At 39.2% G+C, this 16,765-nt stretch overlaps 1 protein-coding gene across 2 annotated transcripts in view; it reads left to right on the top strand.

Moving 5' to 3' along the window:
* The window catches only part of LOC117816854 (retinoic acid receptor gamma-A-like), a 38,568-nt gene that overhangs the window by 16,881 nt on the left and 4,922 nt on the right, over positions 1-16,765 (top strand). The window contains exons 1-2 of one of the 2 annotated variants that reach the window (XM_034689337.1): positions 3,811-4,298; positions 16,206-16,354. In XM_034689337.1, coding sequence (XP_034545228.1) covers positions 4,154-4,298; positions 16,206-16,354 — 294 coding nt within the window. In that variant the 5' untranslated portion in view covers positions 3,811-4,153. Of the gene's footprint in view, positions 1-3,810; positions 4,299-16,205; positions 16,355-16,765 lie in introns of those variants that run through there. The other variant, XM_034689264.1, reaches the window with a different exon arrangement.

The following is a 16,765-nucleotide window of genomic DNA, read 5'->3' as shown; positions in this document are numbered from 1 at the left end:
TAACTCACTCATTTTCATTGAAATTAATGTTAAAACTTTTTTTAATGTACATAGAAAAACCCTAAATATAAATACAACAGTTTTACATGACAGTTTTTTGTGTATTTTATTTTACATTTTTATTATTATTTTTGTTTTATGAAGTGATGTTGACAAATTAACACGACACCTCTTCTGTCACATGCTGTGAAAGATTTTTATGCTGCATTTAACTGGTTTGGAAGGCATATATTACCTAAAATAGACTTTAAAAAGGGTCAATTTGACCCGTAACATAACAGGAGGGTTAATTAAATACAGTAGGTTGTTTTGCTTAAGGATATTAAAGTCTGGTTATAGGTTAGCGCATCGACTGATCTACTCACTCATATCAAATCCAACATTTTGAGCAGTATCAGAAGCCTCTCTGGTATACTGGTATTGTTTTTGAAAGAACTCTTTCTGCCATTGATTCTATTTTCTTTACTTCAATCCAGTGGGTCTACAAGTGGAACACTGTGTCAATTGCACACCCATCATCCAGCGAACTTTTAGCTTAACCTCCAAGCTTTGTATCCCATCTGAACCCCCTGCTTAGAAATAAGGAAGTCAGTCCATCATGTCAGAAACTAATTCATCATCAGTTAGATTCTCAGCAATTATATTACAAACTCTGTAGACATGCCTGCTGTAAACTGATAGTTTGTTGTGGCAGTTAGCCAACAAGAGTTTTCAGTTCTGATTATTTTCAAGGCAGACCACTAACTGTGCAAATAATGAGTCCAATTCTTCAGCATAGAGAGGAGCCATTGAATATAACGGCTTATCTCTGATTAGAGCAGTGAACAAAATGATACAAAATTACAGTAGAGGCTTAAGTGGGATTTGCCAATGAATTCAAACCAGGTCCTAATCAGTACTAGGGGAAGACAGGGCTCTGTTCTCTAATGGGCTGAAACTGAAAATGTCCCTGGACTTAAAATGAGAGGATATCCACATCAAAAGCTCCCTGCTGAGTGTTCAATCATACAGTTAGTTAAGTGCTTGTTCTCATAGCACCAGGGAGCTGGGAATTATAAGAACACACAAGAAACTCTTCAGCTTTTTCACTGCCTAGTGCTTCTTGGAATCAATGTGAGTACATGATACCATCTCTGGATTTTCTCAGGATTAAGTAAATATTTCTCTCTGAGTATTTTTGGAATGATGCAATTTGTCTTTTTTAGTGACATTAGGAAAAAGAATTGTGGATCATGTGAATCATTTTTAGCGGTGAAAGGAAATAAATCTGATTTGAGTGATTGTGAGGAAAAGAAGCGTATTTTTCCACAACGAACACAATGTCCTTTCGGAATTCTCTGTGCCAGTCACATCTTGTTCTTTATAATGTTTTGAGTTTGTGTGTGTGCGTGTGTGTGTGTGTGTGTGTGTGTGTGTGTGTGTGTGTGTGTGTGTGTGTGTGTGTGTGTGTGTGTGTGTGTGTGTGTGTGTGTGTGTGTGTGTGTGATATCAGTAACTCGAACCTTAAGCCACAGAGCACTTCTTGTGTGTTGTTCTTTGTGTCTTTCATCGCAGCCACTCTGTTTAGTGCTCACACACTTACACACATAATTGTCCAAGCATCTAAACACACACACACACACACGTTTCCACTGCCACTCTGTAGGCTGCACATTCCAACACCCATGAATATCACAAACCAGCAGTCTTGCACTCCTTTGCTTCACATTTGTGACTATATTTGTGCGAATGCTGATGACCGCAGAGAGACTTTGTGCAAATATCTGCGGCCAAGCTGGAGGAGCTGAAACACTCAGACAGAGAGAGGCCATTGTTCCGTGTGTGTGTGTGTGTGTGTGTGTGTGTGTGTGTGTGTGTGTGTGTGTGTGTGTGTGTGTGAGACATGAAGAACCTGATTATGACTTCTTGTATTATGACTCGCCACTCTTGAAAAATGCATTGAATGTGTGAAAGGTAAAAAAAAGCTTCACATTTTCTAGCATTAGAAGAAAGTTTATGTTAGTTAAAAGTGAAAGAAAATGAAACAGTTCTTTTTTCTTTATTCTTCACAATGGTCATGCATTTGTGTGTCTCTTTCCTCAACAGGGGGTAGGGTGCTGCAAGGCAGGGAGAGTAATTGTCTCAAGGTGTGGAGAGAGCTCAGCAGGCTGATACTGTGCAATTCTACTCCCTACAGTGCGTCATTGTGTTGTGTGTGAGGGTGTGTTCATGTGTGGCTCCTAGCTGTGATGAGGAAAGACAGGTAAAAAAAACTCTCACCAAGACAAGGGAATTCTTATAAAAGTACGAGCAACATTAAAAATAAAAGTGTAGGGAAAAGACAACAGGAAGGGAGCGTCTTATTTTCTTTGAAATAATAAAGTAATAAACAGAGAGAAAGGGATTCAGAGGCTAGAGTCCAAACAAAGACAAAACCTAAAAAACATAATTTATACTCACAAGAGCAGTATGAAACTAAAAAGCCACAGGCTTTTGAGAAGTGTGTGTGTGTGTGTGTGTGTGTGTGTGTGTGTGTGTGTGTGTGTGTGTGTGTGTGTGTGTGTGTGTGTGTGTGTGTGTGTAGGGGGGGGGGGGGGGGGGGGGGGGTGTTAGAGCCCCAGTGGGGGTTTCTTCCAGAGTTCATCCCTCTTGAACGAGGGAAGGAAAGGGAGGAGGGGGAGGCTGTCTCGTATACAAACTATCCAGACTCAGGGCCAGTGTGGTTCGCCTGCAGCGGAGTCACACTTCACTGTGACTGAAGTATCCAATAAGCTGCAGGAGGGAACATAACTGAATCCACTTGAACTGAATTGAAGAAATTGAATTAGGTTTGTGCACATGCCATAAACAAATGGAAAGAAAGAGATAAATCAAACTCTTTAAAATGGAGATAGATGAGCATCAAGACAGAAAAAGACAAGGATTTTAGAGTAATACAGATCAGATTTTCATCCTTTAATTGAACTGGAGAAACCCAAAATTCAGAAATACTAAATATGAATTAATAAACAGAACAAGTGTGATGCCAAGACCTGACATTAATGTGTAATTTTATTATTTATTTATTTAATGAACTTGTCTTCTTTTAAACTTGTTTTAGGCTCTGTAAATTCCTCAAGTCCTCCTTTTCAACAAGCTCACTAAAAATAACTGCACAATGGGGTACAAATATTACAATTCCTATGATTTAAAAGCAACTTAGTTAGTTTTTGACAGCTTGTTTTGAAATGATCTGGGTGAATGAGTAACTGATCAAATTAAACATTATTAGTCCCTGTCTTTGCTGCTATTCATTTACTTTTCCACTACTTTGTTGAATTCTTAAAAAATATAACACAATACCCCTATTACAGGACAGAACCCAAAAAGTCGTCATCAGTTCACAATGAAGGCTGAAAAAAAAGCATGTAAACCCTTCCTTGATTTGTCTTCCTCTCAACACTTTCCATTCCTGCACTAAGCAGACTCTGTGAGGATGGATGTTTAAAGGTTTGCAGAGTTGTATATTTTGGAGCAGTGTTGATATTTCCAGCTTTAATGAGACAAAGGGAGAAATGATGCTGGAAGAAAAATAAAGAAAAAATGAAGAAAGAGTACAGGGAGGGGGGAGTTGGTATGAGCAGTGTTTGTTTTTATTTTCAGATTATGAAATGTGAAGAGGCTCGTTGGAAAACTTGATAAAGAAAAAACAGAGGGAGGGAGAGAAAGTTTGCTTCATGACAAATCAGAAAGCAGGTACACTCCCCTTCAGGCAACTAAGGCCCTCCCATGTCTTCTTCCTGGACCCCGCCTCCTTTTCTCTGTGCTGAGAGAGCATGCAGATAGTTGGATAGTGTATGGAGAAGTGTGAGAGGCCCAGAGAGCTGCTGAGAGGGGAGCTTAGATCAGTTACAGCAAAGCAAGACAGAGCAGAGAGACAGACAAGTGAGAAAAGGTGTTATTTGAGCAGGAATCAGGAAAGAAAGGAGACATTTTATCCATCCGGAAGACATAAGAGAGGCAGTTAGGGGGGCAGGGACAGAGGCAGCAAGAGACAGACAGGGAACACCTGGACCAAGCAGAGCATTAAGTTACCTTCAGTCACAGGAAGCTTTTCTCAGTTTATGCAGCTCAGCTCTCTTAGTCTGGCTGCAGAACAAAAGCAGTGTAAGCTGCGATTTTCTTTTAGAAAAGCATGTTTGACTGCATGGAGGCCCTGGGTCTGGCCCCACGGCCCCTTTTTGATGTGTCCGCACAAGGCTCCTGCATGCTCAGCAAGGCAACCCCTTACTTCTCTGGCCTGGACCCGTTCGCTTGGACCGGGACAGGCAGCATTCAGTGTGAGTACTCCATCCTGTCCATCAGACTGGAAAAGAGCAGCTGTGTGTGTGTTAGAGTGTGAATGTGTGTGTGCTTATCAGAGTCCTGGTTTTGTTATCATAGAGCTCTCTCCACAGGAAGAGTCAGATTCCTTTCGATTCTCTGTACCCATTCTCACCCGGCGTTGTGTTTGTTTATGCACTCTGCATGCTTTGTGAGAGTGAGTGAGTGAGGTGGGGGAGTGCATATTTATACATCATCGTATTTGTTTTCTTTATGAATGACTTCACCTGACTGACAGCTCTTTTAAACAATTCTGGGGACCTGACCCCGGCGTTGTGTCCAGAAAACAACATCGGCAAACGTCCTAACAGAAACAGCTCTGACAGACTGGAGGCAAATGGGCCTTGAAATCACAGGGTTGTGATTTGTCCAATGTACTCACACACAGAAACAGAGTTAGTTTGAAAGATACAAATAAAGCTATATATGGACTCATTATTATCTCAAAACATGAGTAAGCTTTTACTGTTCATGGTTGGAATCATGCCAGTGTGCAATTTGTTGAAGTTATGCAAAATTTAGATCATTTGAAGCAATATTTCTCAGCAGAACAGATGACTGTAATGAGGACATGTCAACTTTTGAAAGATAATACATGAATCACTTGCTGTTTCAAAACACCACAGGCCACACAGTCTTTGGAAAAGCTAGAAAAAAAAAACCTGTGTAGACATGGCTGACATTGCATCAGGTCCTCTGATACAGTGTTCAAAAAACTAGCTGCCTCACAGAAACAGTCACACAGACAAACACTGCAGAGATAAATGTGTATAATACTTCCTGCTGATATAATAAGCACACCTTTTGTTACTTTCATGGAGACCACTTTCACACTGTGATTGCACTTGACTTTGTGGCTCAGAAAACCAAACATTGACTCGACCTCTCTTTGGAAACTGACTCGCCGAAGTCTATTTATACGTGTCACCAAGCTGAGAACACAGCTTTTATTATTCTCAAATATATATTTCCAGTGTTGGGGACATCCCCCTCTGAGCACCTTTGGGTCTATTCGTCTTCAGTCATTATTTAGATACCAGGGCATCAGGCGCTGTCAGCTCCTCAGTGCTGCTAATGATGATAGATGAGCAGTCAGGATGACAAACACCACAGCAGGGCCTGTTCCAACTCGCTAAAGAGCCACGCCAGATGCCAGCCTGACAGACATGTGTCCACAAAAGTCTATTAATCATGTGCTATGTGGATTAAACTTTGGTTCAATTGCTATTTTTAGCTGTGGAGCTGGCAGGTCCAAAAATCTGTCAAGAAAGAGAGATAATTTTTCTGCTCAGCTAGAGGGAACAGATCACTGGAGATTTTAGGGATTCAAACCTTGTTTGTGGTAACTAGGTTATCTCTGAACATACCAAAAGTTCCACTCAGCTTCAAGAATTTACTCTCATCTTTCACTAGAGCACAAATCTGTCTGCCTCAAAGCTCAACTGGAGCACTAATTCAATTCATTTGAAGACTAATCTACAATAAAAGAAGCTTTTTGATGACTTATCAGTAGTTTGAGGCAGTTTTAAAACAAAACAATGACATTATCTTGCTGCAGCTTCTTCAACATTATGATTTGATGCTTATCTTTGTGTCATATGAGTGTCAGGTATTTGAGAAGCATAAAATCCAATTCACCTTTTTTTATTCCCCCCTGAGCCCTTTGACATTTATCGTGGTCTATGTAAATCTCTTGGATATGTTGAGTTGAATAAGGATTACTTTAACAGTAATCCCACACAGTGCTGCACAGATCATCCTTAGTGATGATTAGAAAGTAAATTCAAGTTTACCTTTTTCAGTGGTGCTATCAGAGAGCAAATTCTGTTGGACAACACTGCTATAAATTCCTCGGGACATTTTGGCCACTGTCTCTTGACACCAGTTTTCTCTCCAGTGTGTGTGTGTGTGTGTGTGTGTGTGTGTGTGTGTGTGTGTGTGTGTGTGTGTGTGTGTGTGTGTGTGTGTGTGTGTGTGTGTGTGTGTGTGCAAAGGAGGAGGGGGGATGCATCTCTTCCTGTGGTAATTTTTTTTATGTGAGGCAGTCCAGCACCTCTCAGCCTTCCTTTGTTTCAACGTCAGGAGGCATTAAGGGGAGCGAGGAGGGGGACATGCCAAAGTCTGTCCACTCGCTCTGTCACTGCTCCTTGTGTAGCGCGTGAGTGTGGGTCCTCTGTGTGACATTTGTTTTTCTCCTCTCATTTGAGGATCCCCTCTCCTTGCTCTTGATTTCTCCTCCCGTAGCGTGTGTGTGTGTGTGTGTGTGTGTGTGTGTGCACATGCTCACTTCTCACACATGGCTCAGCTTTCACGCCTTGTGTTGGCTAACTGGGAGCTTTTAGTGATTCAATTACAATTACAAAAGCTCAATTAAGAGATTAGGCGCTGTGTAGGGCTCAGGCGGTTAAAAGAGAGGACAGCTGAAAGAGGAGTGGAGGAATGAAGTTGGATTTGGGATTAAACCCCCCTTCTAACTCTTTGTATGCTGGTGTTTCAGGCCTGTAGGGGAAATGCTCTCTCTTTATTCAGTGATAATCTCCATTTACTCTGACACCATCTTCTCTTTAAAAGACACTTCAAAGCTTATTTGACAATACTCCTTCACCCTCACATCATCACACAGGAGGGACACGGTCAAGATGCTGTTACAGCAAGTAGCAAGTACAGCAAGGATAAGTTACTGATTCAAACATGGGTCTGTCTGTCTGTCTGTTTGTTTGTTTTAAATTCTTGGACAGAGGGGGGTTTAGATCACTATTTTGGCTGCTCCTGCACCACTAACACAAGTTTCTAAACAAACAAATGGAATTTAGGAATCTGTGTCAGTGGGTCATGAAATCTTGGCTCAAACTCCCTCTTGATGGCTGTGGGCTGTCCCTCCCAAACGCTATTGAAATCTCAGCAGTGGAAGGAAAAAAAGTTACCTCAGAGCAGTCTAAACAACCTCTGAAACCTTTGGATTCAAGTTCATTCAGTGTGTGTGCTCCAAGAAAGCAGAGATCAAATAATTTGGAATGCAAGAGAACATAATAAAAGTAATAGTTGTGACCATTTATGTAACAGCACTAAGAAACACTGTGTTAATAATAATAAAAAAAAAAGGACAGCATCATGATTCAAATAAATAGGAAAGCTTAACATTACATGATATTACAATGTGTTTCACAACATTTGTGAAATGATGAGATTCTCCTTGATAACTTGGTATTGTTTATGTTTGGAATAAATCTAAATCTGTCACTTTTTTACTTTTACTTATAATACTTATTAGTTTCTGAAAAATGTATTTTGCATCAAACATGTTGCTTTGACACAAAGTTTCACAATTTAACAAACTTAACACTTGTTACAACCCTTACCACATGGTCCAATTGTATCTACTTTATCACGCTTAAGATAGGAAGTGAACTCATCTGCTCAGAGACAAAAAAAGGGGGGGGGGGGGGTTGTTCAAGTTACAACCAACTCTGTAAGTTAGAAAAGTTGCTTGAAGGAGTTCAGCAAGAAATACAGAAACAGTCCCATCAGGTTCTTTCCTTCTTTCTTTCTTTCTTTCTTTCTTTCTTTCTTTCTTTCTTTCTTTCTTTCTTTCTTTCTTTCTTTCTTTCCGGACAAAATACACGTAGAAGAAAAAAAAACTCTGGTTCTGATGAATTTCATTTTTGTGAGTGCCAAACTGGCAATCTGAATCAGAAGAAAAAATAAAATGAGAGGAGAAGGCTGGACTGATCCCATTTAATGTCTGAGGGGTTTGGTGGCAGCCCACCTGAGAATCGAATACTCTTTTTTCCAATTGACAGACAACTTGAACAGCTTTAGTGAGGTGTGGACTGTTAGGCAGGTCTTGTGTGCACTTAATGAGGATGGCATTTTAGAATTGAAAGTTTGAAGTGAGGAGGGCATTGTGAGTGTTTGTGTGTGTGTGTCTTCTTTTAATCACTATGGAAATGTGATAGATATTTAAGTATTTTATTTTGAACTGTTGCATTAACAAAGTAGGTTGAAAGTCAAAGTCTTTCTTTCTTTCTTTCTTTCTTTCTTTCTTTCTTTCTTTCTTTCTTTCTTTCTTTCTTTCTTTCTTTTCTTGTTTTATCAGAAACATCACACAATCATAAACAAGTCATATCACATTAGCCTACTAAGTTACTGTGAATCATGCAAACATTGTAAATTAACTTTCAGTTAAACTTTTTAATAGTAATCAGGTTTCAGTTTCCATGTAAGCAGTTACTTAGACTCTTACCACCTGCAGCTGATCTGTTTGCAACATTTGCATTTGGGGATCAGCTGTATTTCAAAATCAAAATTCAGCAACGGTCTATCCTTAGCAAAATTTGATTGCATATTTTAATAAATGCAGCAATGATATCCTGAGATAAACTGCTTGAATATCTTATGAGGTGCAGTGATCAAACATGGCTTTGATTGAGGCTGTCAGCCATGTCTGCACCACATTATGTTTACTCTGATTGAAATTAAATCTTTGATCAACCTAAAATGAAAGACATTCTTATAAGGTGCGTTTTTAAATGCCTCTGTAATTGTCTCAATATTATTGAAAATGAGGTTTGCCTCTCAATGATATATAAAACGGTTGATTTATTTATTTATGTATTTTATTTATTTATTATTTTAAAGGACCGTGCATATTAATGAACACTTCTGTAAATATGCCAGAGTTAGCCAAAAGGCTAGTTTACATCCGTAGTCCCTTGCCAGATGTTAAAATGGTTCCTTGATTGATTGATATGTCCACTAAAATATCTCTCAATTGTCTTAAGCCTGCTGAAAGTTTACATACTACATTAAAAATTGTGTTTTGGCTTTAAACCAATGTTTCAATTGAGTTAGAATAAAAGTAACACTGGACACAAAAGAACAACTGGATCATAATACTGGACTAAATTAAACATTTCATCTACATGCACCACTTTGCAGACAAGAGTTAACTACATGACCATGCATTAATGTTGTCTTCTATTTTAACTTCACCTTCAATTTTACATCATGAATCCAAACTGAGTTTAATCTGTGACTTCCTAAATAGTTTTGTTTTTGCTCATTTTTGCAGCTGTGTTAAAGTTTGCATGTTGTAAAAGTGTCCAGGATTTCTATTTTTGTCAGCAAGCTGCTCCAAATGTGTGTTTGCTGCTTTGTGCGCTGTTGTTTGTCCCTGTGTGAAGTATGTCTCCGTTTTAAGTGTTTGCCGCTGTTTTTTATTGAGCCATCTCCTGGACAGTAGCCTGGTTTTCACAGCCTTTCCTTTACAAGGCGCTGCCAATGACAGGAAGGACTCCTCCTCCCACCCGGGCAGGAAGGCAGGAGAGGACAGAGGGGGGAAGAGGGTTATTAGTGAGGGCCAAGCTGGAGGGGGGGGCTGGTATTGAACTTAGAACAGCTGATGAAAGGGATGTGAGTCAGATCTCTCTCATCTCCTCCCTGCTGTCGTGGTAATTACTCACTCAGCATATTTGAGGTAGTAGTTCTCCCCCACTGTTTATCTGCTCATGAATTACAATTTGGTACATTACAATACAGTGACAGTCATTTGAATCAGGATAAAAAGAGCATTTCACTAGAATTTCATTTACAAGTCACACTAACTTTGCCATTTAAATTCCGCTTCACGTAGGCAAAGTTAGTGTGTTATAACTGATTTATAATGAATGACATTTATTCCACTGTTTTCCTCACATTGTTTTTGTGAATGTTGTTGCACTGAAGCCCCTCACACACAGTCCAACTGACCTGTGGCCCCTATGCAGCAGCCCACGCACACACACATTCACATGTTCACGCACATTCCTCAGTGTGCTGCTGACCACTTTGAGAAATGAGAGATTATGTAAAAACTGAATTTCCGCTCCAAGTCCATCTTTTGAGGAATTACAGTGAAAGAAATGAAGGATACATTTTATTTTGATGATTAATTACACAGCTTAAACAGAAATACAAGAATAAATGAATCATTATTTAAAGTAGAAATGTGTTATAATTGAACTCTTTGTAAAGGTACTTGAGTCTTTAGGTTTACCCTCTCGTCTCTTCAGTGTGACGTTGTGCTCTCTTTGGAGCCCTCAGGCCAAAGTCTAGTTCAATGAGATGTGTGATGTTGGCAGTTTAAGTCAGTCTGCAGGCCTTATAGGCCATATGTCACACTGTGTCAAACCCACAGCCACTCCAAGAGGAGAGGAAAAAGAAACATGTTCAGTATCTGGATTAAAAAAAAAATCACACTTTTTGTTTCCTGTTTTACTTTTGTGTTTAGGATGAAGAGTTCACAAAACTCTCTGTCATTAATCATTGTTTTCATCCTCGTGCTTCTCACAGACAGCAGGTTGGTAGTTTCGATGGTATCTAATAAATGCAAAGCAGACAAAACTGCTCCGACTTTCAAATGTGGAAACAGGTTCCTTTAATGTGTTAATGATTTTCATGCATCTCTCAGAAAAAAATAAATGTAAAAATTGAAATTGGTAAGGTTGTAGTTGTGCCCTAAACCTAAACTAGTTTACTATAAAAAGTTTATATTATAATAAGATTAAAGTATTTTAATAGAGAATAAACCAAAGTACTGCATACCTTGACATGGCAGCAACATAGCTAACCATGAAGTGAAGGCAAAAAATATCAAATACATTTTTTCAATAAAAAAAATACAATTTAAATTATAAACATTTTTTTTATATGTATCTATTAGGTAAACCATCCACATACTAAGAGTAATAAAATAATATTATAGAGGAAAATGTCAGTATGCTGACAGAACCATCAATTCTTGATTGCATTGTTGATAGTCACTATTCTCCCACAATGCTATGCTCACTGAAAGGAGGAGCTGCAAAAAGTAAAAACATAGAACAAAAACATTTGTAAAGCAGATTCAAGAAGTCCCCAGAAAACAAAACTAAAAACTGTGTGAAAAAAAAAAAAATGTTCCCTTTTTGTAAAAATGTAAGAGGAGCTGTCTTTTTTAATGGCACTTCTATCACTCAAGTAGTGTGACCTTTATTATTTAGTAAAATACACAACTAGATGAAAAATATTCAAGTTTTTTCCACTGAATGATGCTAAAAAACATGTTATAACATAATAGGCTATAAAATGCAGTTCTACGAAGGTCTAATAGAGTGGCTCCTGAGCTCTAGGTCTCACAGTCTTCAGGGCTGTTAAGAAGGTGTCTGCTTTCAGAGGAGCTTCTGTTGTCTAAACAGAGATGCGTTGATCTGACAACAAACACTGAGTGAATGGGAGAGGAGGAAGGTGGGAAAAACAAAGAGACACAGGTGAAGTAGCATTTAGGGGTACTACAGTGAACCGGGTGAAAGAAGCAAGACAGGTATACCGTTTTGTTAAAAGCTTATTGAAAAAGTCTCTTCTTTATTTTCCTTCTGTAGTGACAATTTCTTTTTACAGTTCAAGGTTTTTATGTGAAGCTCTGAAGTTGATTTTTCCAGCTATTTGATAGAAGTGATTCACCAAAGTCATGTTTGTCTCTAGTGCAGCTAACTTAAGTGTGCTCATTGATGTTGTGACACAGTGAGGGGTGACTTGTGGGTTAAAACAGAGAGAGGTTTTTCTTTTGTTCAAGCTGAGCTTCTGAGGCTAAGCTCAGTTCAGGGTGATGACAGCCGCTGACAGTTTTTGGCTTCTCTCCTTCTTTCTCCACGCCAGGTAAAGTCCCCTTCCCTCCCCCCTCCTCCCTGTCTCACACTGGGTTCAGCCCAGCGTCTCTCACCCTGTCTCTCTCCGTCATGTTACCATCTCATCCACTCTCAGCACCTTCAGACAGTGTCAGTCACTACCTCTGTGCTGGCGCCAGATGCAGCGTCTCTGTTTCAATGGGAGCTATTTTTCCACTTTTACATTGTCAGTGTTACTATATAAACAGAAAACAGTGATCAGGTTACAGCGCCTTTCATTCACGTCCACCTTCTGCGCCTACCTGCACTCTAATAACCCCAACTGAAGTATTTACCTGCAGTGTGAGAAGCAGCTCTTTGTGTACTTATACATTTGTGTTAAACATTTATCATTTTACTGTGGATTAATTTCACTTTATATATAACTATATTATTTATATGTTTTGTTAGAGCATGATGAAGATGATTAAAAGCGTTTTCTTGAAAAAGTCAGCATAAATCATAAATCAACTCTTTTCTCTCTCTGACCATAGACATCTTTAAAAAGCATTAGAATCTGGGTTTCACTGTCAAGACACTAAAATAGCACAAAATTAACAAAATTAACAAAAAATAAAAACACTGCAACAGTTCCATTACCTTCAAGGCTGCAGCTAACAGTTATTTTCCATATTGACAAACTGCTTTACACTGAATCAATGAATCTTTTGTTGTGTAAGTATAAAAAAAAATCATAGTGAAAGCTCAAGTATATGTAATTGACTGCTAACATAAGCAAAGAAAAGAAGCAAATGTTCCCAAAGGGGAAACAGCAGAGAGCAGCTCGGTGCATTCTTGAAGCATTAAGTCACATGGTAGATCAAATGAATACAAATGTAAGAAAAGGGTTTTATTGAAAGTGCTACTGGGCCTGTTTTACTGCTTGTTTTTGTTTTTATTGTTGGAAAATGATGTCTGGAAATGTCTATAACTTAAACAAGACATCATTAGTATTTAGCTGATCAGCTATTGTTGGTTTGTTTTGGCTTCATTTCATGTTGCAAACCACTTTTACCCAAACAGGGCTCAAAACAGTTTAAAATGGAGATGCTATATCAATTTTACATATCGTCACCCTATTAAAATAATGGCCTAAGTCATTTTTGACGAAAATGAGTTTTTGGCCTAAATCTTCTCTGAATGATTCTGGCCACCTCTGGTAAAATCGCCTTAATCCTTAGTTGAAATATGCTCTTTATGCTCTATAGGACAACAGCCAATGTCAAGAGGGTGACTCGGGCCATTTTATTCTTCTCCTAAGTCAAAAAGTTTGATTCCTTAGGATAAAATGTCTGACATGGGCAATTGAACAAGCTTTCATGATGGCAGCTGCTTCAATGGCCTCTAAACATTATTCTTGAATCAGTTTCTACCGGTGAGTGACATTTGTTCAATTTAGGTTACAGTTATTTACGTTTTGAGTTTGCTTTATGGAATTAAAGGACAAGTTCAATAAAAACCCAGCGAAGAAGACCTGGAGAAGTGAGGAAAGGGACTGCCTCCTGACCAATTTGATGTACCTGACATTTGTTTAATTTAACTCAGGGTAATTTCAGTTTTGAGTTTGCACTATGGAATGAAAGGGCAGTTTAAGCCAGGTTTAAAGTTGCCTAAGTCACACTAGAATGTTTGAAAATTGAAAATGTATTCTTTAATGTTACATAATTGACACACAATTTTCTATGTATGTCAACAGTCATCCACTGTCAAGGCCTTTTTGATTGAAATGATTAATAAATATCATATTCTCTGCATTTGGTAAGGTTTTTTTTTGTTTTCCCAAAAACTTAAAAAAATGACATGGTCATTATTTTAATACGGTGACGATATATAAAAATATATTATTAAGTGTAGTGTAGTGTAGTGTAGTGTAGTGTAGTGTATAGTATAGTATATTATAGTATAGTATAGTATAGTATGGTATGGTATGGTATAATACAGTCTAAAGACATGCTTTATTCTGTCTGGCAGTGAACACTTCACTCATTGTTTAACATAAACATTTTAAAAAGCTTTTACAGTTAAAAATGAAAGAAAGACAGACAGGCAGACAGACAGACAGAAAGAAAGAAAGAAAGAAAGAAAGAAAGAAAGAAAGAAAGAAAGAAAGAAAGAAAGAAAGAAAGAAAGAAAGAAAGAAAGAAAGAAAGAAAGAAAAAGACATCAGTTTAACTTCCATCACAACCAGCTGAACTCTGAATGTTGTATTGTTTAAAGAATGGGAAAGTTTTGAACTTCAGTGTTTTGGGAATATTTTGGGTGGAAAAGATAAAAATGTCATCAACATCATTAAATCCTTCCCTGGGACTTTAAGAAAAAAAACCTGTAATTTTTAAGTTTATGTGCATGTCTCATCACTATATTAGCGGCCAGCAGTGATATGTAATCCCAGTCCTAGGGTGTTAGATTTCAGATTGTTCTCACTCAAAGGGCCAGTCTCCCCGCTGATTAATAATCACACTTCTGTTTAGGTGTTACACACACATATCACTGTGTCAAACCATGCTGAGCTGGTTAAGGTCAATGTCAAATAAACATTTGAATCCAAATAACTTTTTGTTCTACTAATATATTCAGATGTATTTTGGGATATTTGGATTTATCGTTTGGATAGGAGTGGTCAGTACAGAACAGAAAAGTACCATAATGGAGTCATAGAGTGTTACTTTCATGTCATATTTGAACACTTTGAACTTTAAAGCGAGCTGCTGCTCATGTAGTTAGCAATGGCCTTCTCCAGTCAAGGTCAAAGTTAAATGGTCAGGATTTTATTTCACCTCTTGGACACTGGGAAGTTTGTGTCCTTCCACTCACCTCCTTCTCTCCTTTTCTTTCTCTTTTCATTTCTCCCTCTGTGTTTTTATTAGATTATTCCTTTGTGCCTCTGCTTCTCTGTTTTTTGAAACCTTACCACTCTTGTTAATGACAAGCTGTGGGTTCAGGTTGGGGTTGCTGCAGAGGGGAAGGTTGTGTGTGTGGTGGTGGTGGTGGGGGGCACATTTGGTTCAGCCTTGTGCTTTCCATTGAAGGTGACAGGAGGGGCTGTGACTTTGGGTTTTTGACCCCTGGATTCTTTATTTTTACTAGGAAGGGATCCAAGGATGAAGCTGTTGATGTGAATAGCTGCCGAAGGTGACTGGATCCCAATAAAGAGGCCGTCAGCCCGGCCGGGGGGCCTCCTTCCCATCCCAGACACAACCTTTATAGGGCCGCTTATGAGCCTGGGCCACTATTAAACCCTGTCCAGCCTGCACTGAGGAATTTAGGGCCAGGAAACAAGGGAATGGGGGTGGGAGAGGGCCCAGGGAGGTGAAGTTGGGGTGACTGAAGGTGAAAGTTGAAAGGCACGTTCGAAGGAATCTGGTTGTTCTTTAGTCATCACCTTCGAATGTACACCAGGCATGTTGCTAACTCCTCCTGAGTATTAATCTGATGTTTGGAGCTATGGTTTTTAGATTGTTCCTGTCCCTGCCTGTCTCTTTCTCGTTGTTTGTTTTGGACGTTTTTTATTAGCAGCAGTTTGCCCATGGCCAGCAAATGGTGTTACACAGTGTGCCATTTTCTTTAGCGAGACAGTGAGAAGGCAAAGAGGGAGACAGCCAAGTCCCATAAACATCCCACCTCTGTTTGTTCACATGGGGCTCGAAGTATATAGGCAGCTCTGGTTGGACAGGCCTTTCAAATAAAAATGTGAGCCCGTGCATGTGCGCGTGTGCACACACACGCGCACGCACACACACGCTAAAATTCAAGATGTCAGTCAAAAAGTCAGCAGAGGTATGCCTGCTCCCCCACAACTTGCCAGTAAAAGGAGAAGCCAATCAAATCTCAGCTGCCAATCAGCATTTTATCAGCGGGGCCATCTGGCCATCAGCTAATTGTGTCTCTTTTAAGTCCCTGTCAATCAGCAGAGCCCCCTCCTCCTCCCTTTTCTCTTAAAAATGTCTGCCTTTGAGCTTGCCTTCTGGCTCCGAGGGGTGGCCTGGACTGGGTTGGGGGGGTTGTTTGTTGACCACTCTCTCCTAATCAGTGCTTGTATTAGCTTTCATCATGGTTTCAAAGACTTTAAGAACTTATGTAAACAAGATACTCTGATGTAATAAGAGACCCTAAATGTGAACTGTTTTTTTTTTCCCTCTCTCTCTCTCTCTCTCTCTCTCTCTCTCTCTCTCTCTCTAACAGCGGTGGAGACTCAGAGCACCAGCTCAGAGGAGATGGTGCCTAGCTCTCCTTCCCCACCTCCTCCTCCTCGGGTCTACAAGCCATGCTTTGTTTGCCAGGACAAGTCATCTGGTTATCACTATGGAGTGAGCTCCTGTGAGGGCTGCAAGGTAAATGGAGCCAGAGACACATGAAGAGTTTACAGGAAGTGTGTAAAATGAACAGCTGATGTCCACTAAAAGAAGAAGAGTGAGAACCTGATGTTCAGCTGGACAGATGTCAGCAGTGAATACACTTGATGTTTGCTTTTGGAAAGCTGCCCTCTAGAGTTTTCTTTCTAATACTGCACCCTATTACTGCAACAAAGCTGTATGTGTAAAGTGAGTTGTTAGTGTTTTAAAATGTAAACTCATTTTATTTTAAACTAACAATGCTAGACAATTAAATAAGGAAATTGTCTGTAAAGCTTATGGTTGAGAAGTCTGACTTACAACTTCAAAGGCTGAAGTTAGGAGATTACTAGTAATGATGCATTGTCAGCATATCTGAAAATTAGTGGACCCACCAACTTTTGTATCCTT

Source organism: Notolabrus celidotus, chromosome 1 (assembly GCF_009762535.1).
Source record: "Notolabrus celidotus isolate fNotCel1 chromosome 1, fNotCel1.pri, whole genome shotgun sequence".
Taxonomy (NCBI): domain Eukaryota; kingdom Metazoa; phylum Chordata; class Actinopteri; order Labriformes; family Labridae; genus Notolabrus; species Notolabrus celidotus.
This window is presented reverse-complemented; position numbering and strand designations above follow the sequence as displayed.